This window comes from Lipomyces tetrasporus, assembly GCF_029532465.1.
Source record: "Lipomyces tetrasporus strain NRRL Y-64009 chromosome Unknown POJ06scaffold_3, whole genome shotgun sequence".
NCBI lineage: Eukaryota > Fungi > Ascomycota > Lipomycetes > Lipomycetales > Lipomycetaceae > Lipomyces > Lipomyces tetrasporus.
Window position 1 is genome coordinate 1,802,515 of NW_026611598.1, and position 19,379 is coordinate 1,821,893.

A 19,379-nucleotide genomic window follows, 5' to 3' on the forward strand; every position below is an offset into this window, starting at 1 on the left:
ATGACGCGCAGTCAAATGTTGCCAAAACTCGTTTCTGTTCCCACATATGGAAAATTTTACATCCGAAGACACGTTTCCCAGCACTTCCTCGCAGCTTTGATGATCTACCTTCATCTATTTGCGACGGGGCAGTGCTATGTACACAACGAACTATTAGTTATACAGAAATGATTCTACAAATACCTTGAATAAATTCCACTTGTTATTTAGAGATACAAACTGGTACAGAAAACAATATCCCTTTTAATTTTCTCCTGCGATAATTCCATCTTTGCATGCAATGTTGGATCTCCAATGATTCTTGCTGCACTCTTGACCTCTCGACAAACCTCGTCTAACCGCGTGATTACTCGAACAATGGTACCTTCCAGTACATCAGTTAGATCCGTAATCCGATTGAACGGCATTCCTCGCGCCCATTCGTAGACAACTTCCATAAGACCGAATCGCTGCTCTACAGTTTCAGGATCAAACGCGCTTTCGTCGGGTATAGAGATCTGATGCTGACTTTGTACCTCGTTAACACGAGCAGCAATCTGGACAATCTTACTCCTACCCTATAACGCAATTGTTAGCATACTTCACACACCTGAAGAAATTGAAGTTAGTTCGCCGTACCTCATCTAACCTTGGAGTGACCATGCCAATCTCCACTTGCGTCTTCTCCTGAAATATGAAACAAGACAAAAGTGCGACAATCTCCTCAGGCTCATAATCCGCTAAGAAGTTCTCCAAAATTAGTTCTGTCATGATAAGTTCATGTCCGGAATTAATCTACAAAGAATAAATTAGACATCAACTATAGCGACCGAATTAGATCTGTCGACCATACCTCGCAAGCGACACGACCCTTAAGCTCGACATTGAGATTTTCATCAATAAAGCCCAGGTCTTTCAGGACTTCGATGCGCTGTTCATAGTCTGGTAAAAGCTCAAGATTTTGATCAGAGATCACCTGCTTCAATTCGGCGATGTTCTTCTTCAACAATGATTCTTCATGCAGTTGCGTAAACTGACTAGTTAGCAATGGACATATACCTAAAATTATTAAACACGTACGTGTTTGATAAATTGTGGACACCTAAGGCTCTGACACTTAGCGATCTTCAATCTCAATTCATTTCGTCTTTTCGAGAGCTCTACGAATTGATAGTTCTTCATTTTAATCCATTCTACTTCTTCCCAAATTCTATCCTCGCAGGTCAATAAAAAGTTTCGAAGAGCCACAATATCGCGACGCTCCTTGCGCTGAAGTCCGTAGGTATCAATCTATTAACATTAGCGTTGGCACGTTTAGGTTGTTGAAGAATTGGACATACGTCAACCGAAGACTTGCAGAAGAATTCAACAGCAGAGAACGGAATATTTCGCTCAACGAGCACACCGTCGAGCTTCAATGCTCCTAGGACGCTTCTGACTTCCGGTAAGAACGGGACCATGTCGCCTACTAACCGTTAGTCTGCTAGCGTTTACGCCGATGCACAGTGACCGAGTTACTCACTAGCTTCTTTCTGCTTCCGCTCCACAATTCCACCTGACGGGAACATTCCATAACAGTGAAATGTGCGACGCTGCACGTTTGCACCCACGATCAAGCAGACGGTCCTCGATGATTCTTCGGTCTGAACAACAGCTAGCCGCTTTGCAGTCAACATTCTGGTTCCAAACGACGTCTCACAGGCACGTTCAATCATGGTAGTCATTAGCTCCTTAGCCTCGACAAGCGCAGCATGACAGGTCTCTAAGTCTGTGTCGCATATGCTGCACTGTTCTCGCTTGAAATTGCGCAGACTGGCCTCAGAAGCTTTGACCGTGTTCTCATGTTCTGGAATCAGGCTCTGTGTAGCATTTTCACTGAATGAGCGCTTGATCATTTCTTCAACCTTCAGTGCCTCGACGCGTAGGAGATTAAGAATCATATTGTAGGTCAGACGGAATTGACTCTGAAGCTTTGTAGGCGGACCAAGAGTCATTTTGTTAAGTATAGAAACCTGGATTATATTAGAAAGATAACCAAATCGAAGAAACCAAGAAGTACCTCAGGGGGTTGATCTCCTGCAAATGCGATAATAACTGTGCCGGTCGTATCCAAGCCTCGTCGCCCGGCTCGGCCAGCCATTTGTGTATATTCACCAGCAAGCAAATCTCTGAAACTGCGACCGTCGTGCTTGCGAATTCCGGCGAATACAACAGTTCTAGTCGGCAAATTGAGCCCCTGGTTCAAGTTAGAATTTGACCATAATATTGGAAGATCAACCAAAGCTCGTACCATTGCAAATGTTTCTGTTGCGAAAAGCACTTTAACCAATGACTTCGCGAAAAGAATTTCCACAACCTTGATATAGTTAGCTATTGTTCATGCTGACCCGCATAGAATAGCATTGACACTCACCTCTTTCACTATAGGCAGCAATCCGCCATGATGAACTGCAATGCCACGGGCAAGAAGCTCTCTAATGCGTAAAATCTGCGGTAATACTTGGTCCTCCTTCTTCAGTCTACTAACTGCACTTTCAATGAAAATATGAATCTGCGATTTTTCACTGGACGTACAATAATCAAGCCCCTGCAATGAATTAGCGTACTCCTCGCACCGTCTCTTGGAGAATACGAAGATGACAACAGGCTGAAGCTTTGCTTTATGCAGGGTCTGAACGATTCTTATCCAGATATTGCGGTCAAAAGAGTTGTTTGTCCTGAATCCGCCTTTGTTGTTCAAGTAGCTACTACCGCGGCCGCTACCGCGACCACTAGCAGATCCGCCACGACCACCACCTCTAGTCATCTGCTGGCCACGGCCACGGCCACCAGATGCACCGCCGCGACCGCCTCGTTGCCCTTGCGTGGCCGTGAATTCTTTAACTGGGTTAACCGCACGTTCGGCGTCAGACCATCCCTGCATTAGGAATTTTTTCTGTGAATCGACGATCTTAAACATTTGATTGTTTGCCCACAAGAAATGCTCCAGAGGAACAGGCCGTTTAGGGGTAGAAATGACGTAAATATCTTTCTTTTTGGTTCGACCAACCCAGCTGGCGAACTCATAGGTGTTCGGAACCGTAGCGGATAACAGAATTAATTTGACGTGGTCAGGTAGCATGATGATGACCTCTTCCCACACTACACCGCGCTGATTTCGATGGAAGTCAGTATGGACTATCAGCATTATTCTAGCAACTTACTTCTAGATCATTGACGTAATGAACCTCATCGAATATAACGAACTCAACATCTCGGATCAAATCTGCGCCCTTGTATAGCATACTTCGCAAAATTTCAGTCGTCATGATGACGCAACTCGCGTGAGGATTAATTTGGACATCTCCTGTCAGAATACCGACATCATCAAAGATTTGACGGAAATCACGGAATTTCTGGTTACTTAGAGCTTTAATTGGAGAAGTATATATAGCTCTTGGTGAGGTTAGTAATTGCAATCTAACGTTAACGCCGATTCCATACTTAGTCATATTTCGATTGGCCATAGCAATTGCGTACTCAGCCACAACAGTCTTTCCGGCGGAAGTGTGCGCCGCAACAAATACACTGTCTCCTTGTTCCAAGTGATATACGGCTTCCTTCTGGAAAGTGTCCAGTTCGAAATGCCATTCTTTTGCCATCTTCGGTACAAGTTCATGGAAGTTGACAATGTCAGTGTTGACATCTACGACGTGCGCCCACTCCTTCCCCCGTAGCCTGCTATCGCCGGGCTTCCCAAACGGCGACTCAAATAAAGATTTAATACTCTCCGTCGGCAAAAGATCATCGATCAGATCCGAATCGATCTTCTCTTTCACCACGACGGTTCCGGTTGTCGGATGCGTGACAATTAGCACTGGCTGGATATCTTCAACCTTTGAAATTTCGTTTTCGTATGACTCCTCCAAGTCTTCAAGATTGTCCTTCTGTCGCCCGTCGTCCGTGACGTTCATACCTCTGGGCAAACCTGGAGCAGTATTCAGCAATCCGTTCTCGTCTCTCTTAACGATCCCACCAATTCCAATGCCTTCTAGTGACGATGACGCAGATGCAATTCCGTCCAAACCTCCTGGAGCAAACGGTACAAATCCTGCCCTGCCACGAACGAAGTCTGATTTTGGAGCCGGTTGTCGGGCAAATGAGCTGGAGTTCTTCGAGTTTTCGCCGGATAATGGCGCCGGGCTCGTGTAGTCCTCATATCCAATGATCGCACCTTCTAAACCTGATCGAACAAACCGCGTCGTTGAGCGGGTTATACTATTTGGTACGCCATATAAATCTGTATACAGTGACTGGTGCGGAAATGACGGGGATCTACGTGATCGTTAGACCTTCTAAATGCAGAAGATAAATGAGTAGAAAGAACAACATACTCCTGAAGAAGATTGACCCAAAAATCCGAGAACGACGTCAACGACGGTGTAAAGAAGCATTCTTCCAGTTCCTTGACTAGCTCCTCTTGTGTTGGCTTAGTTCTAGTTCGACTTCCATCAACTGTCGGTGCGTTGCACTGGCTGATCTCATCATCTAGCAAGTCCCCTGAATTCGAACAAGCCCACTCGCGAAATCCGCTTGGTGAAGCAATTATATCCGAAGATTTCATTTCTGTAATTCCAAGTAGAAACCTCAGGCATGCAACTGTCGACTGCAAATCCAACTACCGATGATTGTTGATGCGATTCAAGCCCTCACAACCTCAACAGTCTGACCCACAGAGCTGAATTGGCTAATCTGACACTGTGAGTTTAGGGCCGGGTTCGCCGCCGAAGTGCGGCTCGGCAATGACCTGGGCTCAGCATTGAACTTACGCCTGACTTTTTCCTCTGACTTCTCCCCTTTGTGTCTTAGTGCGAGTTTCATACAATATTGCATGATGAAATGAACGTCTCTTGTATTTTTATGGCCGGCTTCATACGGTAAGGCGTGATGAAATGAAGGTGCGGCTATCAGGGTATTGTAAGACTTACCAGATTGATTCAGGTATCAAAGTCGTAGAAATGTCTTCACAGAATTCACAAGAGAATCCAGCTATCTATGAGACTCGGCCCTGTGGAACTAAATCCGAACGCCAGAACGATAATAACTTAGTGCATTTGAATCGTCGCCGCGTCATTCCTTTCGTGACGCAGATCAGTGCTGGGGACTCTGACTCCGGCGAACATAGGGAATACGACAGCTATAATGCTGACGCACTGGATAGCTTAGGTGCTTCATTTAACATTTCCAATTACAGGTCGATACCGTCTGGGTATGCAGGCGATGACTTGAACGAAAGCGAGACTCTTGAGCCCGGAGCCGCCACGTCCCAACTTCATGAATTGTGCGCAAAGTTGGGCCCGGGATATACCCCGCTGTTCCAATTTGATCCAGTTAGACCGTCTGGATTTTCAGCATTATTGGTCATTAATAGAGAGGAATTTGTTGCAAGGGGCCCATATAAATCAAAGAAGGAGGCGAAGTTTGAGGTGGCGAAGATGGGCTTAAGTTATGTTACTGCTTTGCAAGAGGATATGCAGCAAGACGGAGGCCCCTGTTGGATGAAGTACCTCAATGGTAAGCATTTGGAATGAAATTTCTAAGCATGGTCGATTGACTTTTCCTTGTCCAGAGTTGTGTGGGTTGCAGCAATGGACCATGGACAGACCGGAGTATATTGTGAACGTTCCAAACACATTTGCGTGTATTATTCGAGTGAATGGGCATCCATATGGCGATATGTCCGCTTCATACAAATCGAAACGAATAGCAAGGAATGAAGCCGCACGGCTGGCGCTAGAGGCGCTATGTACTGACAGTACTATCAATAATTCGGGGCAATCGCAAGGGAATCAAGAGAAACACAAACAAGTTGAAGATGAGTTAGTCAAGGAAATTGGAATCGCTGGAATACCAATAGATCGACATCGCGAGGTCCCCACGATCTCTGTAATAAACGGTAAGTTGACGATTTCCTCTAACTGCCAGCTGAATCAAACTTACTTTGTAAACAGATCTCTGTGACTCTCTTCGGATCCCGCGGCCTCAGTTCCGATATGTGGAAGTAGTGGACATGCCTGCCTGGTACGATGTGGAAGCAATGGTCAACAACCAACTATTTCGTCTTTCAAACATCTTTGGAAAGAAGAATGCAAGGGAAAGGATAACTGAAAAGCTATATAACTATCTCATGGAGATTAAACCGGACCGGCAAAAAGAGCTGGAGAATCTCAGGGGCCTATTTCGAAGTTAGCTGGAAATATTTGGTTAATATGGATACCAATGGAATAACTCTAAACACAGTACATATTTTGTAGACAATTGAATGATTATCAGATTACTGCGTTGCGTCATCTAATAATTACTTTAAATCACCATAGCGTTCATGAGAATTGCGACAGACTAGAGCTAATGGCGGTAGGCTAACAAATTAGCGTCAGAATCACGTGTTGGGTACGGTGCAAAGCTCAGAATCATTCCACTTTTGCCCTAGAAGTTGGTCAGCCACTACTAGCACATCGCAAAATAACACGCGAATTGATTGGAGGAGTGAGATGAACTGGGCTAACTTCGACGTAGACTAGACTTCCGTGAAACTGCAGTTGATTGGCCCCGGAACACGGCCGTGTCACCGATGCCCGACAAATAACCTTCCTGTCGACCGAGATTGTTTACCCGCTTCGATGTAATTAACATATAAGTGCCGCTTCTGTCTCTGTGGTACTGGCACGGTCTTGCTGGGTATACCATACGACGGCTAATTGATAACCACCATGAAAGCTCTAAGATATTACGGTCCCCACGACGTGCGACTTGATAACGACGTCAAAGTGCCGGAGATCACTGGCCCAAACGATGTGCTAATTTGCCCCCAATGGTGCGGAATCTGTGGAACTGATCTCCACGAATTTCTCGATGGTCCTATATTCTGTCCTGTCAAGCCTCATCCGCTCACTCACGAAACTGTCCCAGTCGTTATGGGCCACGAATTTTCAGGCATCGTGAAGGCAGTCGGCTCCAGCGTCTCTAGCGTCAAGCCAGGCGACCACGTCTGTGTCGAGGCGACGATTCGATGTAACACTGGCTGTCCCCAGTGCCGCGAAGGCCGAACCAATTGCTGCTCCGACGGTGGCTTCTTCGGTCTATCAGGATGGGGAGGCGGCTTATCCGAGCTAGTCATCGTCCCCTCCGAACAAGTCTTCAAGTTGCCCGATGATCTTCCACTCGAAGCTGGCGCTCTGGTCGAGCCACTTTCAGTCGCGTGGCACGCGGTTCGTCTTAGCGGTTTCAAGGCTGGCCAAACCGCACTAGTTCTCGGTTCTGGTCCAATAGGTATCGCGACCATTCTCGCTCTACAAGCGCACGACGCGGCCAAAATCATTGTCTCTGAACCGGCTGAGATCCGACGGAAGCAGTCAGCTCAGTTTGGAGTTCATGCGCTCCTCAATCCGCAAGTTGATGATGTCGTCGCGAAGACCCGCGAAATGACCTGCGGTGAGGGCGTCGATGTGTCCTACGACTGTTCAGGCGTACAAGCAACCTTCACCACTGGCTTACATGCCGTCAAATCTGGCGGTATCGCGTTCAATATTGCCATCTGGGGCAAGCCTTGTTCATACCATCCCAATGAATGTCTGCTGATGGAGAAAAAGATTATGGGCTCCATTGGGTATGTTGGTCAGGACTTTGCAGATGTGATTAAAGCGTTTGAGCAGGGGAAGATCAGGAATTTCGAAAAAATGATTACGGCGAAATTGCCAATCGCAGAGACTGTTTCCGGTGGATTTAGTCGGCTAATCCATCACAAGGATGAACACATTAAGATCATCTGTACCCCGCATCCTGAATTGTTACAGTAGTGATAAGCCTCTCCAGGAGACCCTCGTCTGCAGAAAAGCACGATTGGCACTGCACCAATGCATAGCATTTAGAGTATGGCGTTGAAAGAGTAGCTCTTTGGTGTGTTTGTTCGTAGCATAATAATGAATGGGTTTGCAGAGATATGTATTCCTGTAGCCAGGAATCTTCACTAGGACTATTCGGTTTTACTAGCATATAGAATCGGCTGCTATTATTTTGTAGTTTCTAGAAATACGACAAACCGCGCTATTATGATGGGTCTCCATGTTTAATGGCGGTTAAAATTGAGCCGCGGAGTGGTGATGTCGCCTGTCAAGAGCCGTCGCTCGTGCGCTCGACTACTTCTATTTCCATATCGCTATACAAACGGCAGCACTGTTATTACGACAGAACCCAAAAATGTGCAGGTTTCTTATCTTCAAGGGTATGATCTACGGGATTCTTTGTAATGGCCTCGAGCGTGGTGGATAAAACTGACTGTTCCAGGACGGGATCCTATATTGCTTGCTCATTTACTGACCAGACCTGAGCATTCTATTATAAAGTACTATATATATTTTCGTATTGAGCTAAGGATGCTAACGGAGTTGTAGTCAGTCATACGACTCCAGGTTACGAATAGACACTAGGTAAGTGGATCCTGCCATTTCCACTGATCCGAATGCTAACATGTTGAGAGACGCCCAATCAATGGTGACGGTTTTGGCGTTGGCTACTATACCCGAGAGGCAGATCCAGAGCTAGGCGACGGTCCATGTGTGTTCTGCGCTACTACCCCTGCATGGAACAATATGAATCTTGCCCGGTTGGCCGAGAAGACCAAATCGTCGATGGTGTTCGCACATGTCCGCGCCTCTACAGCTGGTGTACTCTCAGAAACTAATTGTCACCCATTTACATTCCACTCGCTCATGTTTATGCATAACGGTCAGATCGCAAATTTCCACCGGATAAAGAGAAAATTTGCGTCTCATATGAAGGACGAGTATTTCCTATTCGTGCAAGGCGGAACGGATTCCGAGTGGGCATTTGCGTTATTCCTTGACTGTCTTGATAAACTCGGCGTCGACCCCTCTCGGCCAGCCGGCGTCAATGGCTTTGGCCATGAGATAATCAGAAAGGCAATGCTACGCACGATTCAATACATCAAGGATTGGTCTAAGCAATGCTCCGAGGGTGATCCCGATGACGAGCCTTCTCTATTGAACTTCGCCGTTACGGATGGCAAGTCTGTCATAGTTACAAGGTACATCACTTCTCGAACTGAGGAAGCAGCCAGTCTGCATTTCTCGACTGGCTCAAAATTCATCGAGTACGAGCCCGGGCAATACAAGATGGAGCGACGAGATAGACGTCAAGACGTCATTCTGGTTGCTTCCGAGCCATTGACATTTGAGAGAAGTATGCTACAGTGTAATTTATTTATTTGCGATGTTCTCTGACTCGTTAGGTGACTGGGTGACTGTGCCCACCAATTCAATTCTCACAATCAATAAGCAAACCGTCCTTCTTCATCCCATAATGGACGAATACTACCAGGCTGATCCATCTGTACCTCGTAGCAGCAACTTTGCTGCAAGCCGTGGTCTTGTGTCACCTATTGTCGAGCCGCAAGCAAACACTAATGTCAATTTACCACCACTCGAGAGAGAGGGCAGACGGAGACTCAGCATTACCGTATAAGCTATTGATACGGCTGCGAGGTAAATTGGTTGAGGTAATATTGTTTATGTTGTTGGCGTTGGGTGTAATTGTTGTTTGGCAAGACAATGTATTATAAGTCTAGTGAGGCTAATCATATAAGCACTACAAGCTATTACGACGACAATTACACTTGGTACGCTTTCCATGTCTCGTAGTATCTCTGCATGCCGTCAAAAAGACCAGGTTTTTGTTGAGTCCATTTTGCCAAAGCATACCTGTTTCTCGCTGTTGTGCACAACCGACTTCAAAATCATTCTTCTGTTCGCGCAACTTGAATGACTTGCCTTCACCAGCAGCTATGACAAGCGCGTGCAAAATGTCCTGAAGCGCTTGTGATCCACCCTCTCGGCGACAAAAACGTACAACCGCGCAAGATCATCCAAGGTGAATGGTAGCATACCGCGTAACTCCAACTTTTACCGGGCCAAACAATCTCTTCGCCCTTGTACACTTGCTCGAACATCATGAAAGATCGACACTGGAGTTCGTGAACGGACATGACCACTAGGCCGCAGATGCAGGGATAGACGGGCCGGGATCACACATACACAGACTCAAGTGCTAATTTAGTTGGACTTTCTCACTGCATTCCTCTTAAAATTTGAAGTTACTTAATAAAGCATCACAAATCAATCCCGCAATGATAATAGAAGCGAGCTCTTACTTTTCGCCGTGCAGAGGATTTAACATGCGAAAATAAATTGGGGGCCGGGCCGTCTATATGGTTTCGCAATATATGTCGAACCAAAGTCACGGGAACTCAGATACGAACGTAGTGTTGGAAGTGTTCCCAACAGCGCTGTCGACCAACATCAGCAGATCGAAGTCCACCTGGACTAATTTTGTTCTCCTCTGATTATTATCTCAATAGTCGTGGACCCCACACTTGTATCGAATCAGTCATATAGCACATCATGTATCGCATGATGCGCTACGCAGCGCGGCGGCGTCCATTGTTGCCATTCTACGCGCGTTTGCGACCAAGCATGCACAATATCTACCTCTACAGACAGATAGGTGACGCGGCCATGACTCGCGGAATCTCGTTTGCATCTGGTACGAAGTTTTTTGGTAAGATTGTGCGTGTTCCTGCGGCAGCTGGCGGTGCTGTTGTTGCTGGAATCGCATATGTGAACTACCAAGTTCAAGGTGAGTTGTTTGTTTTGCATATGATTCCCGATGATGACCGCTAACGCAAGTGCAGAGGCTGCGAATTACACTCAAAAGAAGATTGAACAGGCGACTGATTGGGTAACGAGTACTGCATCGTCAGTGAAGGATGGGATCGAGAACTTGAGCACGCCAAGGTGGCTGAAAGGACTTTTCGACAGTTCTACGTCAGATGGCCAGCACAGTAGCCGGAGCGAACACGATGAGGGGTCAAGTCATGACACACGAAATAAGGGTATTGTGAAGCAAAGCAGCAACAACGAGAATGGTGACGGTGGAGGAGGTGGGGAAGAGGCTGCATTGGCGGGCGCGGCCGCAGCGGCAGCAACAGCTGCACTGAGTGACGAAGATGCGGAAGAACGAGTCGCGGCTACAAACGCGCAGATGATGCTCCTTACGCGTAAAATGATTGAGATCCGGAATATCTTGCAGGAAATTAGTACCAGTGGTGGTGGTCAGTCCCTCACTCGGGTCCAACTACCGTCTATTGTCGTCGTCGGCTCGCAAAGTTCTGGAAAGTCGTCAGTCCTTGAAGCGATCGTTGGCCATGAATTTTTGCCGAAGGGCAACAATATGGTGACGCGGAGACCAATCGAACTGACTCTTGTAAATTCGCCTGATGCTGCGGCCGAGTACGGCGAGTTTCCTGCGCTGAAGCTGGGAAAGATCACCGATTTTGCACAAATTCAAAAGACTTTGACAGATCTCAATCTTGCTATTCCCGACTCTGAAGCCGTGTCTGACGATCCGATACGACTCAATATCTATTCTCCACACGTTCCTGACTTGACGCTCATAGATTTGCCTGGCTACATTCAAATAGCTGCAGCAGACCAACCAGAGTCTCTGAAATCGAAGATCGCGTCCTTGTGTGACAAGTACATTGCAGCTCCAAACATCATTCTTGCGATTTCTGCAGCTGATGTAGATTTGGCCAACTCCACGGCGCTCCGTGCGGCTAAGCGAATAGATCCACGGGGCGAGCGGACTATCGGCGTCATCACGAAACTGGATCTGGTAGATCCTAGTCGTGCGGTCGATCTGCTTCAGAACAGAAATTATCCGCTGCAGATGGGGTATGTCGGGGTTGTCAGCAAAGTGCCGACATCATTAACAACTCGCGCCAGTAGCGGGTTGCTCTCTCGTTTTAGCGGAAGCGGTGATAGTAGCGACATTGGGTCTGTGATCGCTAAGAACGAGGAATTGTATTTTGGTCGGCATCCAGCGTTTACGCGTGCTCTAACTGATACTGATGATCGAACTGGTCAGCAGCAAGTCACTCTTGGCGTCATCAATCTCCGAAATAAGCTAATGCGCATATTGGAACGGACAATGGCGAAGAATCTGCAGCCAACATGCGATGCGATCCATCAGGAACTCGAGGAAACTGCGTATCAATTCAAAGTTGAATACAATGACCGTCCGATTACTGCTGAGTCGTATCTTGCGCAGTCCCTGGATTCTTTTAAACTCAGCTTCAAGGAATTTACTGGCAAGTTTGGTCGTGAGCAAGTCCGGGCGATGTTGAAGAGTGAGCTGGATCAGCGTGTATTAGACTTGCTCGCACAGCGTTATTGGAACAGACTAGACGAAGAGTCGACTTCAGCGTTCTCTCCCTTAGACGATATTGCGATTAAGGCTATTCTTCGACCGGTGTCGGAGTTGCCAAATGCGCTGCCGGATGACGTATACTGGCATCGACAACTCGACGCGTGCGTTTCAAATTTAACAAAGTCTGGTGTCGGTCGGACGTCGACGACGTTGGTTTCGAATGCCTTATCAGGTGAAATGGAGCACCTTGTCAATTCTGGAGCGTTCAAGACTCATCCATACGTTAAGACGATTGTCCAAGATGCGACAATGGAGATCTTGAGTTCGAGGTTTTATTCTACTGCTGATCAGGTAGAGAATTGTATAAAGCCGTACAAGTATGAAGTTGAAGTAGAAGACCGGGAATGGAGTAGGTCCCGGGAGCACGCGTTTGCATTACTTAAAGATGAACTGCGGCAGTGTGAGGCAGCGTATTACAAGCTACAGCGGAGCGTGGGGGGTGGCAAGAAGCTATCGCAGGTTGAGAAGTTCGTGGAAAGGAATCGGAAGGGAGTAGTGAAGATGGAAGATGCGAACGAGGTTTACGGATTCAGTCAAGCATTGATCGAGAAAGGTGAGCATAGCTGCAATTAGGAAATAATTTGGAATTCCTAACATGATAGCAGGTCGGGAAGGTCTTTTCCTGACAAAAAGAGCGGATGTCATACGTCTACGGATGCAGGCTCTCAAATCAAAACAGTGCAAGAGCAAGGATAATAAATATTACTGTCCTGAAATCTTTCTCGACGTCGTCGCCGACAAACTCACGCAAACTGCAGTTCTCTTCCTCAATGTCGAGTTGCTCTCCGATTTCTACTATCATCTTCCGCGCGAGCTTGACGCTCGACTGGGCCACGGTCTCGGTCCTCAGCAAATGGAGAATTTTGCCAAGGAAAACGCGAAAGTACGGCGACATCTCGAGCTACAAGAACGCAAGCAGAAACTTGAGTTGGCTACTGAGAAAATAGAAAGTGTGATCGCGATGCAGAAGACAACGAGACTTCAGCCGGCCTGAGTGTGCTATTATGGGATTTTGCAATTGGCATGGGGTGGATTTGGGTTAGGCGTGGTGGATTTCTCCTTTCTTCTGGATTGCTAGTAATGTATATACTGTCTTATTTAATTGTCAAATCATGTTTCCAAGGAATTGCAACGAGGGCCAATGACTCCGCAGTGGACTAACAAGGTATACTGCAGTGGGTCGAGGTTTACGACTATTTCAGGGGTAACCTGGCTCGTGTAATAGCTAACTTGGATTTCTGGTGTCGGAGAATATCGGCCAATGCCGATAAGGCGGCTCTAAACGATATTGTAGGCTGAACATCCAAGAGCATATTAGAGTGATTATATCCACTATACAGAATACTTGGGATAAGAAGCGTTAAGAGGCTTAAAAACACACCGGTGCCCCGTGACGTGCGTCGGGAGAACAAATAAGAGTTATCTCCTATAGTGTCGTCCAATACGTCTGCTTTCGCTAGCTTTGACAACCAAACGTACCGGCGAACTGGCCGGTTATTATGAAGGGGCAGCCTTACAGAATCAGTCTGTAATAAGTGAATTGGACAGATGGTAAGGAGACAGCTTAGTGAGGTAGCGCGTGTCAGGTCACCAATTGCACCAGCAGTGCGAAATACATGTAGTTCTAATTTGTTTGGTCGTTGTACAGCCCCAGCCAATCCCCGGAGAATTATGTTACACACTTATTCCCTATGCGTACTTGAAGCTACTTCTGCGTTTTACCGGAATGCAGACAAACAATTCGGCCCCTTCACTAACTATAGGTAGAGTCGCTATGGGGCGGCCGCACCCGCGCATTCATGTGGCGTAACCACCGACTGACGGCGCAGATAGGGCCACATCCGCCACAACTACTGCCCTCGCGTCTCGCCATCGTCGTTCCATGTTTGCTATCGCAGTTTCTCGTTTCAGGACGGCTCCAGACGCCTAAGTCTCAATACACTCCACAAAGCAGCACCGCCATGTCATCTGTTGCCGCGGACTCGACTCCTCGTCGACCGCGATTGTCCGCGGCCTTCCGGTCATACTCGAACTCTCGTCTTCAACGCGCCTCGGCAGGGTCTTCCGCAGGTTCGTCAGCAAATTCGTCTCAGCCCACTCTCGTACCGGCCCGGGCTCCCTCCCGTCCGCGATCGCATACTCTCGCGACTCCGGGTGCGACGACCGTCGGTACCGAGCAGTCGTCCCTTTCGGCTTCACTTCCAGCTTCGGGTTCAACGACTCCGTTTAATTTAGCCGCCGATGTTGCCGGTCCATCAAGCTCGGTGGGGCTTGTGTCTCCACAGACAAGTACCAAAACTGAGGACGAAGAACCTTCGATAAGAATGACGCCGTTCATCGACCATTCGTCCACAACCCCGGCTTTGTATTTTGAGCCTATCGAGCGTCGTGGCAAGTTTGGTAACGTCATTCGTCTCGGTCGCTACACCGACAAGAAAGAGATATCGAAGCTAGAGGCAGCATATGCGCCTGTCGTCTTCAAGAGCAAAGTTGTCTCGAGGACCCATGCCGAAATTTGGGTTGAGAATGGACAGGTATGTGTACCAAGACGGTCAATTGCGAGTAAGACACATTCTCACCCTTTTCAAACCAGTGGTTCGTCAAAGATATCAAGTCTTCCTCTGGCACGTTTCTGAATCACATTCGTTTGTCGCCAGCATGCCAAATATCCCAAGCTTTCCCAATTAAGGACGGCGACATCCTCCAGCTCGGTATGGATTTCCGAGGCGGCTCCGAGGAGGTCTACAAATGCGTCAAAATGCGTCTCGAAATTAACCGATCGTGGCAAAAGCGCATCAACAATTTCAACGTTTCCGCACACACCCGCTTGCGCTCTCTTACACAATCCCAACCTACTCAGACACAACAGCAAGAGTGCAGCATATGCCTTGTCTCTGTTGCACCTTGCCAATCATTATTTGTCGCGCCGTGTTCTCATGTTTGGCATTATAAGTGCATTCGCCCTATTATTATTCGCAACTACCCACAATTTTTGTGTCCAAACTGCAGAGCGGTTTGCGATTTGGAAGCCGACGTTGAGATTCCAGACCAGCCCGCAGTCAGCGAAGCCAGTGACCGATCAGGAAAGTCTCCTGAAGACGTTGTCGACGAAGTGCTGGCCAACAGTACGAGCGACGAAGGAAGCGGTAGTAGCAGCGGCGAGGCCGCTAACGATGGCGAAGATCTCGCTGCGAGCGTGACGTCGAGAATGAACGTGATGACGCCTCCCAATGAAGCTGGTCCCTTTGTTTTTGACGGAATGATTGTTTCCAATAGCTTTGGGCCGCCCCTGGCTGAGGTCATTCAATCTCGTTCACTTGGAGCCGGAACTGGCTCTTCGACACCTACAACTGTATAAAGTCCAAAGGAACTTGATCTTGCATTGGCATTGTACAAAAGAATTATTGATCGGGTAGTGGAGGGACGTGAGATATTTTACATATATTCTATATATTTATACATAGTGATATCGTTATGGCGTCTTCGGGGTTAAGTTTTCTGGTTGTTACAAGCTTTCGCGTTATGTGTTTACTCTTTTTTATGTTGTTGTTATTCTGCTGATGGTCATATTTTGGATGGACGGTGATCCCGTTACGTTATCTATGCCTTTTGCTTGTGTTTGTGTTTCTTTCCTCATTGCGCCGATATGTATTTTCTGTTATGTCCCATGTCCCATGTTTCAGGTTCAGTTCTATGGTTGTTCTAGGCGTGTGCAGATGGTTGCGGCAGAGATGATAGTATATAGATTTGAACGCATTATATTATTAATGGATATGTTTTGAATCTGCCGACAGCAGATTGCATGCCACAACTGCATGTCGATAGTATGGCAGATTCAAGTTAGTAGACAAATTTAGCTTCTGAATATCTATACCCTACCTTGTATTTCAGCCTGAGTTGGATCCTGCAATAATATGTTAGTACAGAACAAGGCTATCCATGAAACGGACCGTTGAATCTTGGTGTTTCCATTTCCCTTTAAGTGTGAGGTATAGGACTGTATTGGCATTATCCTTTGTCAGTGGCAATTGTTGGTTCATGTGAACGGTCCGCTTCAGGAGTAGTGCTTGAGATCATCGGTCCAACAACGAGTGCATTTCGAGGAAGTGCAGCATGACTAGACATACGCTCATGACACAAGAGAATACCCAAATGTCACTGAGACTCTCAATTTACCCTTCAGCCAGGTATAGTACATTCCGACTAAAAAAACATAAATTCCCATCCGTTAAATGCTATGCTATACAAGTATGTACAAATAGTTGCTCCGAACGAATATGTCCTATTCACTAGGTGACTTCTGGAGCCTCAGCTTCCTCGACCTCGTCTAACTCTCCTTCACCGAGCTTCATTTCTAATGGCAGAACGCGCTTATATAAAACTTTTCGTCGACAGACGCTGCACTCTCCTGTCGTTGCAGTTGCTTTCGCGCCGGCGCTTAATGCACGAAATATGCAGTCGTAGCAATATAAGTGGCCTTTCGCAACGATTAACACCTCGGTCAGAAATCGCTAATAGATAGACTCACCACAAGTAGTAGCAGCCAAGATATCAGGCTGATCAAAGCAGATAACGCAAGCAAAATCACTCAGTAATGACGAGCTTTCTGCCGGTTTCTCTATTCGTGGCTGATGGTGCCCCCAAAACTGAATATCTTCATCCTCATCTATTTCCTCCAATCCATCTTCGTCACTTGCTAGCGACGAGTCATCGTTCAACTCAATCACATCCTCCGTCTCAGCATCAATGACAACGCGACGTCGCTTCGGCTGCGATCCAGAACACTGGACCTCATCCAGATCAACAACATTCTCCACCTCGGCCCTGGAACGTCGCCGTCGCGATGCCGCGGAGCTAGTACCAGCGGTGGCACTAGCATTCCTATTGTCCGTATATCCGTCCCGCCTAATTCTCTCGTGATTCATTGTCTCCAGTCTCCTGGCTTGCGGTAAGACTGAACCGGAATAATGTGATGATAATGGTGGCGAATCAGAGGACAATATTTGACTGGTTCGGCGAGCTGTGGCTGCCATACCGCTAAACTAGTGGTGAAGTATTTGCTTCAGCTGCAAAACTATACGTCTTGTGAAACGAGCCAAATGCAGAAAAAAATAGTTAGATCTTTCTAAATAATTATGTGATGTTAAAAGCACGCGGGAACTGAGAGACGGGGATTCGGCTCGGAAGCGTTAAGGTGCGAGTTGCGGCTGAACCACACACAAATCGATACCAAACCCAGATCACCAAAATTTTAATTTCGAAGACTCAATCCTTGAGCCTTAATAGACAATACACGTTATACATCTCGGCTAAGAAGCCGGTATTAGAGATATAGAACATATTGTTTAGATTATTCGAGATCGCGGGCATATGTATCGGCAACTGAGAAAATGGCCGAGCATGGCGGCATCACGAGGTGTTGTCGGTGGGAATAGGAGAGGGTTATCGGGATCGAGCGATGTAAGTCCGTGTTAAGCACGCAAATAATAAACTGGATCAGATACTGATTTCTGGATATATAGGGACGACGGTCATTGTTCAAGATCACTACTTTGCCGAATGGTTTGCGGGTCGCCAGTGATGGCCCACCCGGCCATTTCTCCGCATTAGGTTTATATGTCGATGCCGGTTCGCGGTATGAGGGCACTTCGCATACCGGATTAAGTCATATTATGGACCGGTTAGCATATCAGGTTAGATATCTACTCCTCCGGAGCATTTCAGAGAGGAGGCTTACGAGATTTTAGGCGACGAAAGGATATTCTGCCGACGACCTGCAATCCAAATTGAGCCAATTGGGAGGCAACTACATGTGCGTTTCCTCGCGTGAATCAATAATATATCAAGCAGCAGTATTCAATAAAGACGTCGCCTCTATGTTCGAGCTCCTGTCTGCGACCGCTCGATGGGCCGAAGTCACACCCGAGGAACTCCAAATCCAGAAAGAAACCGCCGAGTACGAAATTGGCGAGATTTGGCGGAAACCAGATCTCATTCTGCCTGAACTGCTGCATACCGCCGCGTATGAGAATAATACGCTCGGGTTACCATTATTGTGTCCCGAGGACCGGTTGCCAGGTATCCGAAAGGAAGACGTCCAGGATTACAGAGCGAAGTTTTACACACCGGACCGGATGGTAGCGGCATTTGTAGGCGTTGACCACGACTTCGCCGTCGAGCTTGCAATGAAGCAGTTTGGAGATATGCCTAGAGGTACTCTCCCAGTCCAGACGGAGGTCTCACAGTACACTGGTGGTGTTATGTCAGTAGGCGAAATGGAGGTCGAGCACGTACCGAATCAACCTGACCTTGCACACATTTATCTCGCATTTGAGGGCCTCTCTATAACTGACCCTGATATCTACGCTCTCGCGACTCTTCAGACCTTACTAGGAGGCGGCGGGTCGTTCTCGGCCGGTGGCCCTGGTAAGGGCATGTATTCTCGTCTGTACACCAGCGTTCTGAACCGCTACGGCTTCCTAGAGACATGCGCGGCCTTTAATCATTCGTACACTGATTCCGGATTATTTGGCGTAATGGTCGCCTGTCTCCCGTCGCACGCGTCAATGGTCCCCGCAATCATTTGCTCCCAGCTCGCGTACTGCATGTCGAAATTCACGGGCGGTTTGTCCAAAGTCGAGGTCCAGCGTGCGAAGAACCAGCTCAGAAGTTCGCTGCTGATGAATTTGGAATCGAAAATGGTCGAGTTGGAGGACCTGGGGAGACAGGTTCAGGTCACTGGGAAGAAAGTCACAGTTGACGAGATGTGCGAAAAGATTGATAGGTTGACCGTGGCGGACATTGTCAATGTTGCGCGAAGAGTTTTCAGGGGCCAGGTCCATAATGTTGGTACGTCGAAGAATGGCCCAACCATCATCATGCAGGGTCCAGAGGGTAGCTTTGGCGACGTGTTGGATGAATGCAGAAAGTATGGTCTCGGTGGAAAGTAAGATATACAGATTACAGGATCTGGGTAGGCATATTAACTATATCATGGTTGCCATATTGACAGTCTAACGTATACCATTGTATTTGTATCTATAGAACCAGTCAGGTCGATTTGGTTGCGTTTGTTGTAC

The 19,379-nt window shown here is 47.3% G+C and overlaps 8 protein-coding genes across 8 annotated transcripts; 6 read left to right on the forward strand and 2 right to left on the reverse strand.

Annotated features, from left to right (window-relative positions):
* Positions 1 to 36: 36 nt before the first annotated feature.
* POJ06DRAFT_220744 (NUC185 domain-containing protein) lies at positions 37 to 4,674 on the reverse strand. Its single transcript, XM_056185614.1, has 12 exons — positions 4,353 to 4,674; positions 3,463 to 4,293; positions 3,183 to 3,414; positions 2,393 to 3,130; positions 2,270 to 2,335; positions 2,039 to 2,215; positions 1,502 to 1,991; positions 1,320 to 1,444; positions 1,060 to 1,269; positions 833 to 1,012; positions 619 to 774; positions 37 to 557 (listed from the first exon to the last, which is right to left on the reverse strand). Exons 1-12 carry the CDS (start codon positions 4,580 to 4,582, stop codon positions 207 to 209), a joined length of 3,786 nt encoding a protein of 1,261 aa, XP_056045768.1. The 5' UTR covers positions 4,583 to 4,674; the 3' UTR covers positions 37 to 206.
* Positions 4,675 to 4,689: 15 nt separating this feature from the next.
* Positions 4,690 to 6,467, forward strand: POJ06DRAFT_249370 (uncharacterized protein). Its single transcript, XM_056187159.1, has 4 exons — positions 4,690 to 4,895; positions 4,960 to 5,532; positions 5,588 to 5,914; positions 5,970 to 6,467. Exons 2-4 carry the CDS (start codon positions 4,977 to 4,979, stop codon positions 6,206 to 6,208), a joined length of 1,122 nt encoding a protein of 373 aa, XP_056045769.1. The 5' UTR covers positions 4,690 to 4,895; positions 4,960 to 4,976; the 3' UTR covers positions 6,209 to 6,467.
* Positions 6,468 to 6,728: 261 nt separating this feature from the next.
* POJ06DRAFT_266922 (chaperonin 10-like protein) lies at positions 6,729 to 7,814 on the forward strand (the record flags this gene model as incomplete). Its single annotated transcript, XM_056189195.1, has 1 exon — positions 6,729 to 7,814. One exon carries the CDS (start codon positions 6,729 to 6,731, stop codon positions 7,812 to 7,814), a length of 1,086 nt encoding a protein of 361 aa, XP_056045770.1.
* A 321-nt stretch (positions 7,815 to 8,135) lies between these two features.
* POJ06DRAFT_81378 (nucleophile aminohydrolase) lies at positions 8,136 to 9,652 on the forward strand. The gene is made up of 5 exons (XM_056191601.1): positions 8,136 to 8,239; positions 8,302 to 8,359; positions 8,409 to 8,444; positions 8,495 to 9,216; positions 9,266 to 9,652. Exons 1-5 carry the CDS (start codon positions 8,215 to 8,217, stop codon positions 9,496 to 9,498), a joined length of 1,074 nt encoding a protein of 357 aa, XP_056045771.1. The 5' UTR covers positions 8,136 to 8,214; the 3' UTR covers positions 9,499 to 9,652.
* A 673-nt stretch (positions 9,653 to 10,325) lies between these two features.
* Positions 10,326 to 13,492, forward strand: POJ06DRAFT_249380 (uncharacterized protein). The gene is made up of 3 exons (XM_056187160.1): positions 10,326 to 10,668; positions 10,724 to 12,853; positions 12,906 to 13,492. The coding sequence occupies exons 1-3, from the start codon at positions 10,434 to 10,436 to the stop codon at positions 13,292 to 13,294; spliced, it is 2,754 nt and encodes a 917-aa protein (XP_056045772.1). The 5' UTR covers positions 10,326 to 10,433; the 3' UTR covers positions 13,295 to 13,492.
* Positions 13,493 to 14,219: 727 nt separating this feature from the next.
* On the forward strand, positions 14,220 to 16,100 carry POJ06DRAFT_249382 (uncharacterized protein). The gene is made up of 2 exons (XM_056187161.1): positions 14,220 to 14,834; positions 14,894 to 16,100. Exons 1-2 carry the CDS (start codon positions 14,262 to 14,264, stop codon positions 15,656 to 15,658), a joined length of 1,338 nt encoding a protein of 445 aa, XP_056045773.1. The 5' UTR covers positions 14,220 to 14,261; the 3' UTR covers positions 15,659 to 16,100.
* POJ06DRAFT_249385 (uncharacterized protein) lies at positions 16,101 to 17,477 on the reverse strand. The gene is made up of 2 exons (XM_056187162.1): positions 16,829 to 17,477; positions 16,101 to 16,777 (listed from the first exon to the last, which is right to left on the reverse strand). Exons 1-2 carry the CDS (start codon positions 17,331 to 17,333, stop codon positions 16,590 to 16,592), a joined length of 693 nt encoding a protein of 230 aa, XP_056045774.1. The 5' UTR covers positions 17,334 to 17,477; the 3' UTR covers positions 16,101 to 16,589.
* Positions 17,478 to 17,700: 223 nt separating this feature from the next.
* On the forward strand, positions 17,701 to 19,250 carry POJ06DRAFT_266927 (Metalloenzyme, LuxS/M16 peptidase-like protein; the record flags this gene model as incomplete). The annotated part of the gene is made up of 3 exons (XM_056189196.1): positions 17,701 to 17,760; positions 17,823 to 17,993; positions 18,048 to 19,250. 3 exons carry the CDS (start codon positions 17,701 to 17,703, stop codon positions 19,248 to 19,250), a joined length of 1,434 nt encoding a protein of 477 aa, XP_056045775.1.
* Positions 19,251 to 19,379: the final 129 nt, after the last annotated feature.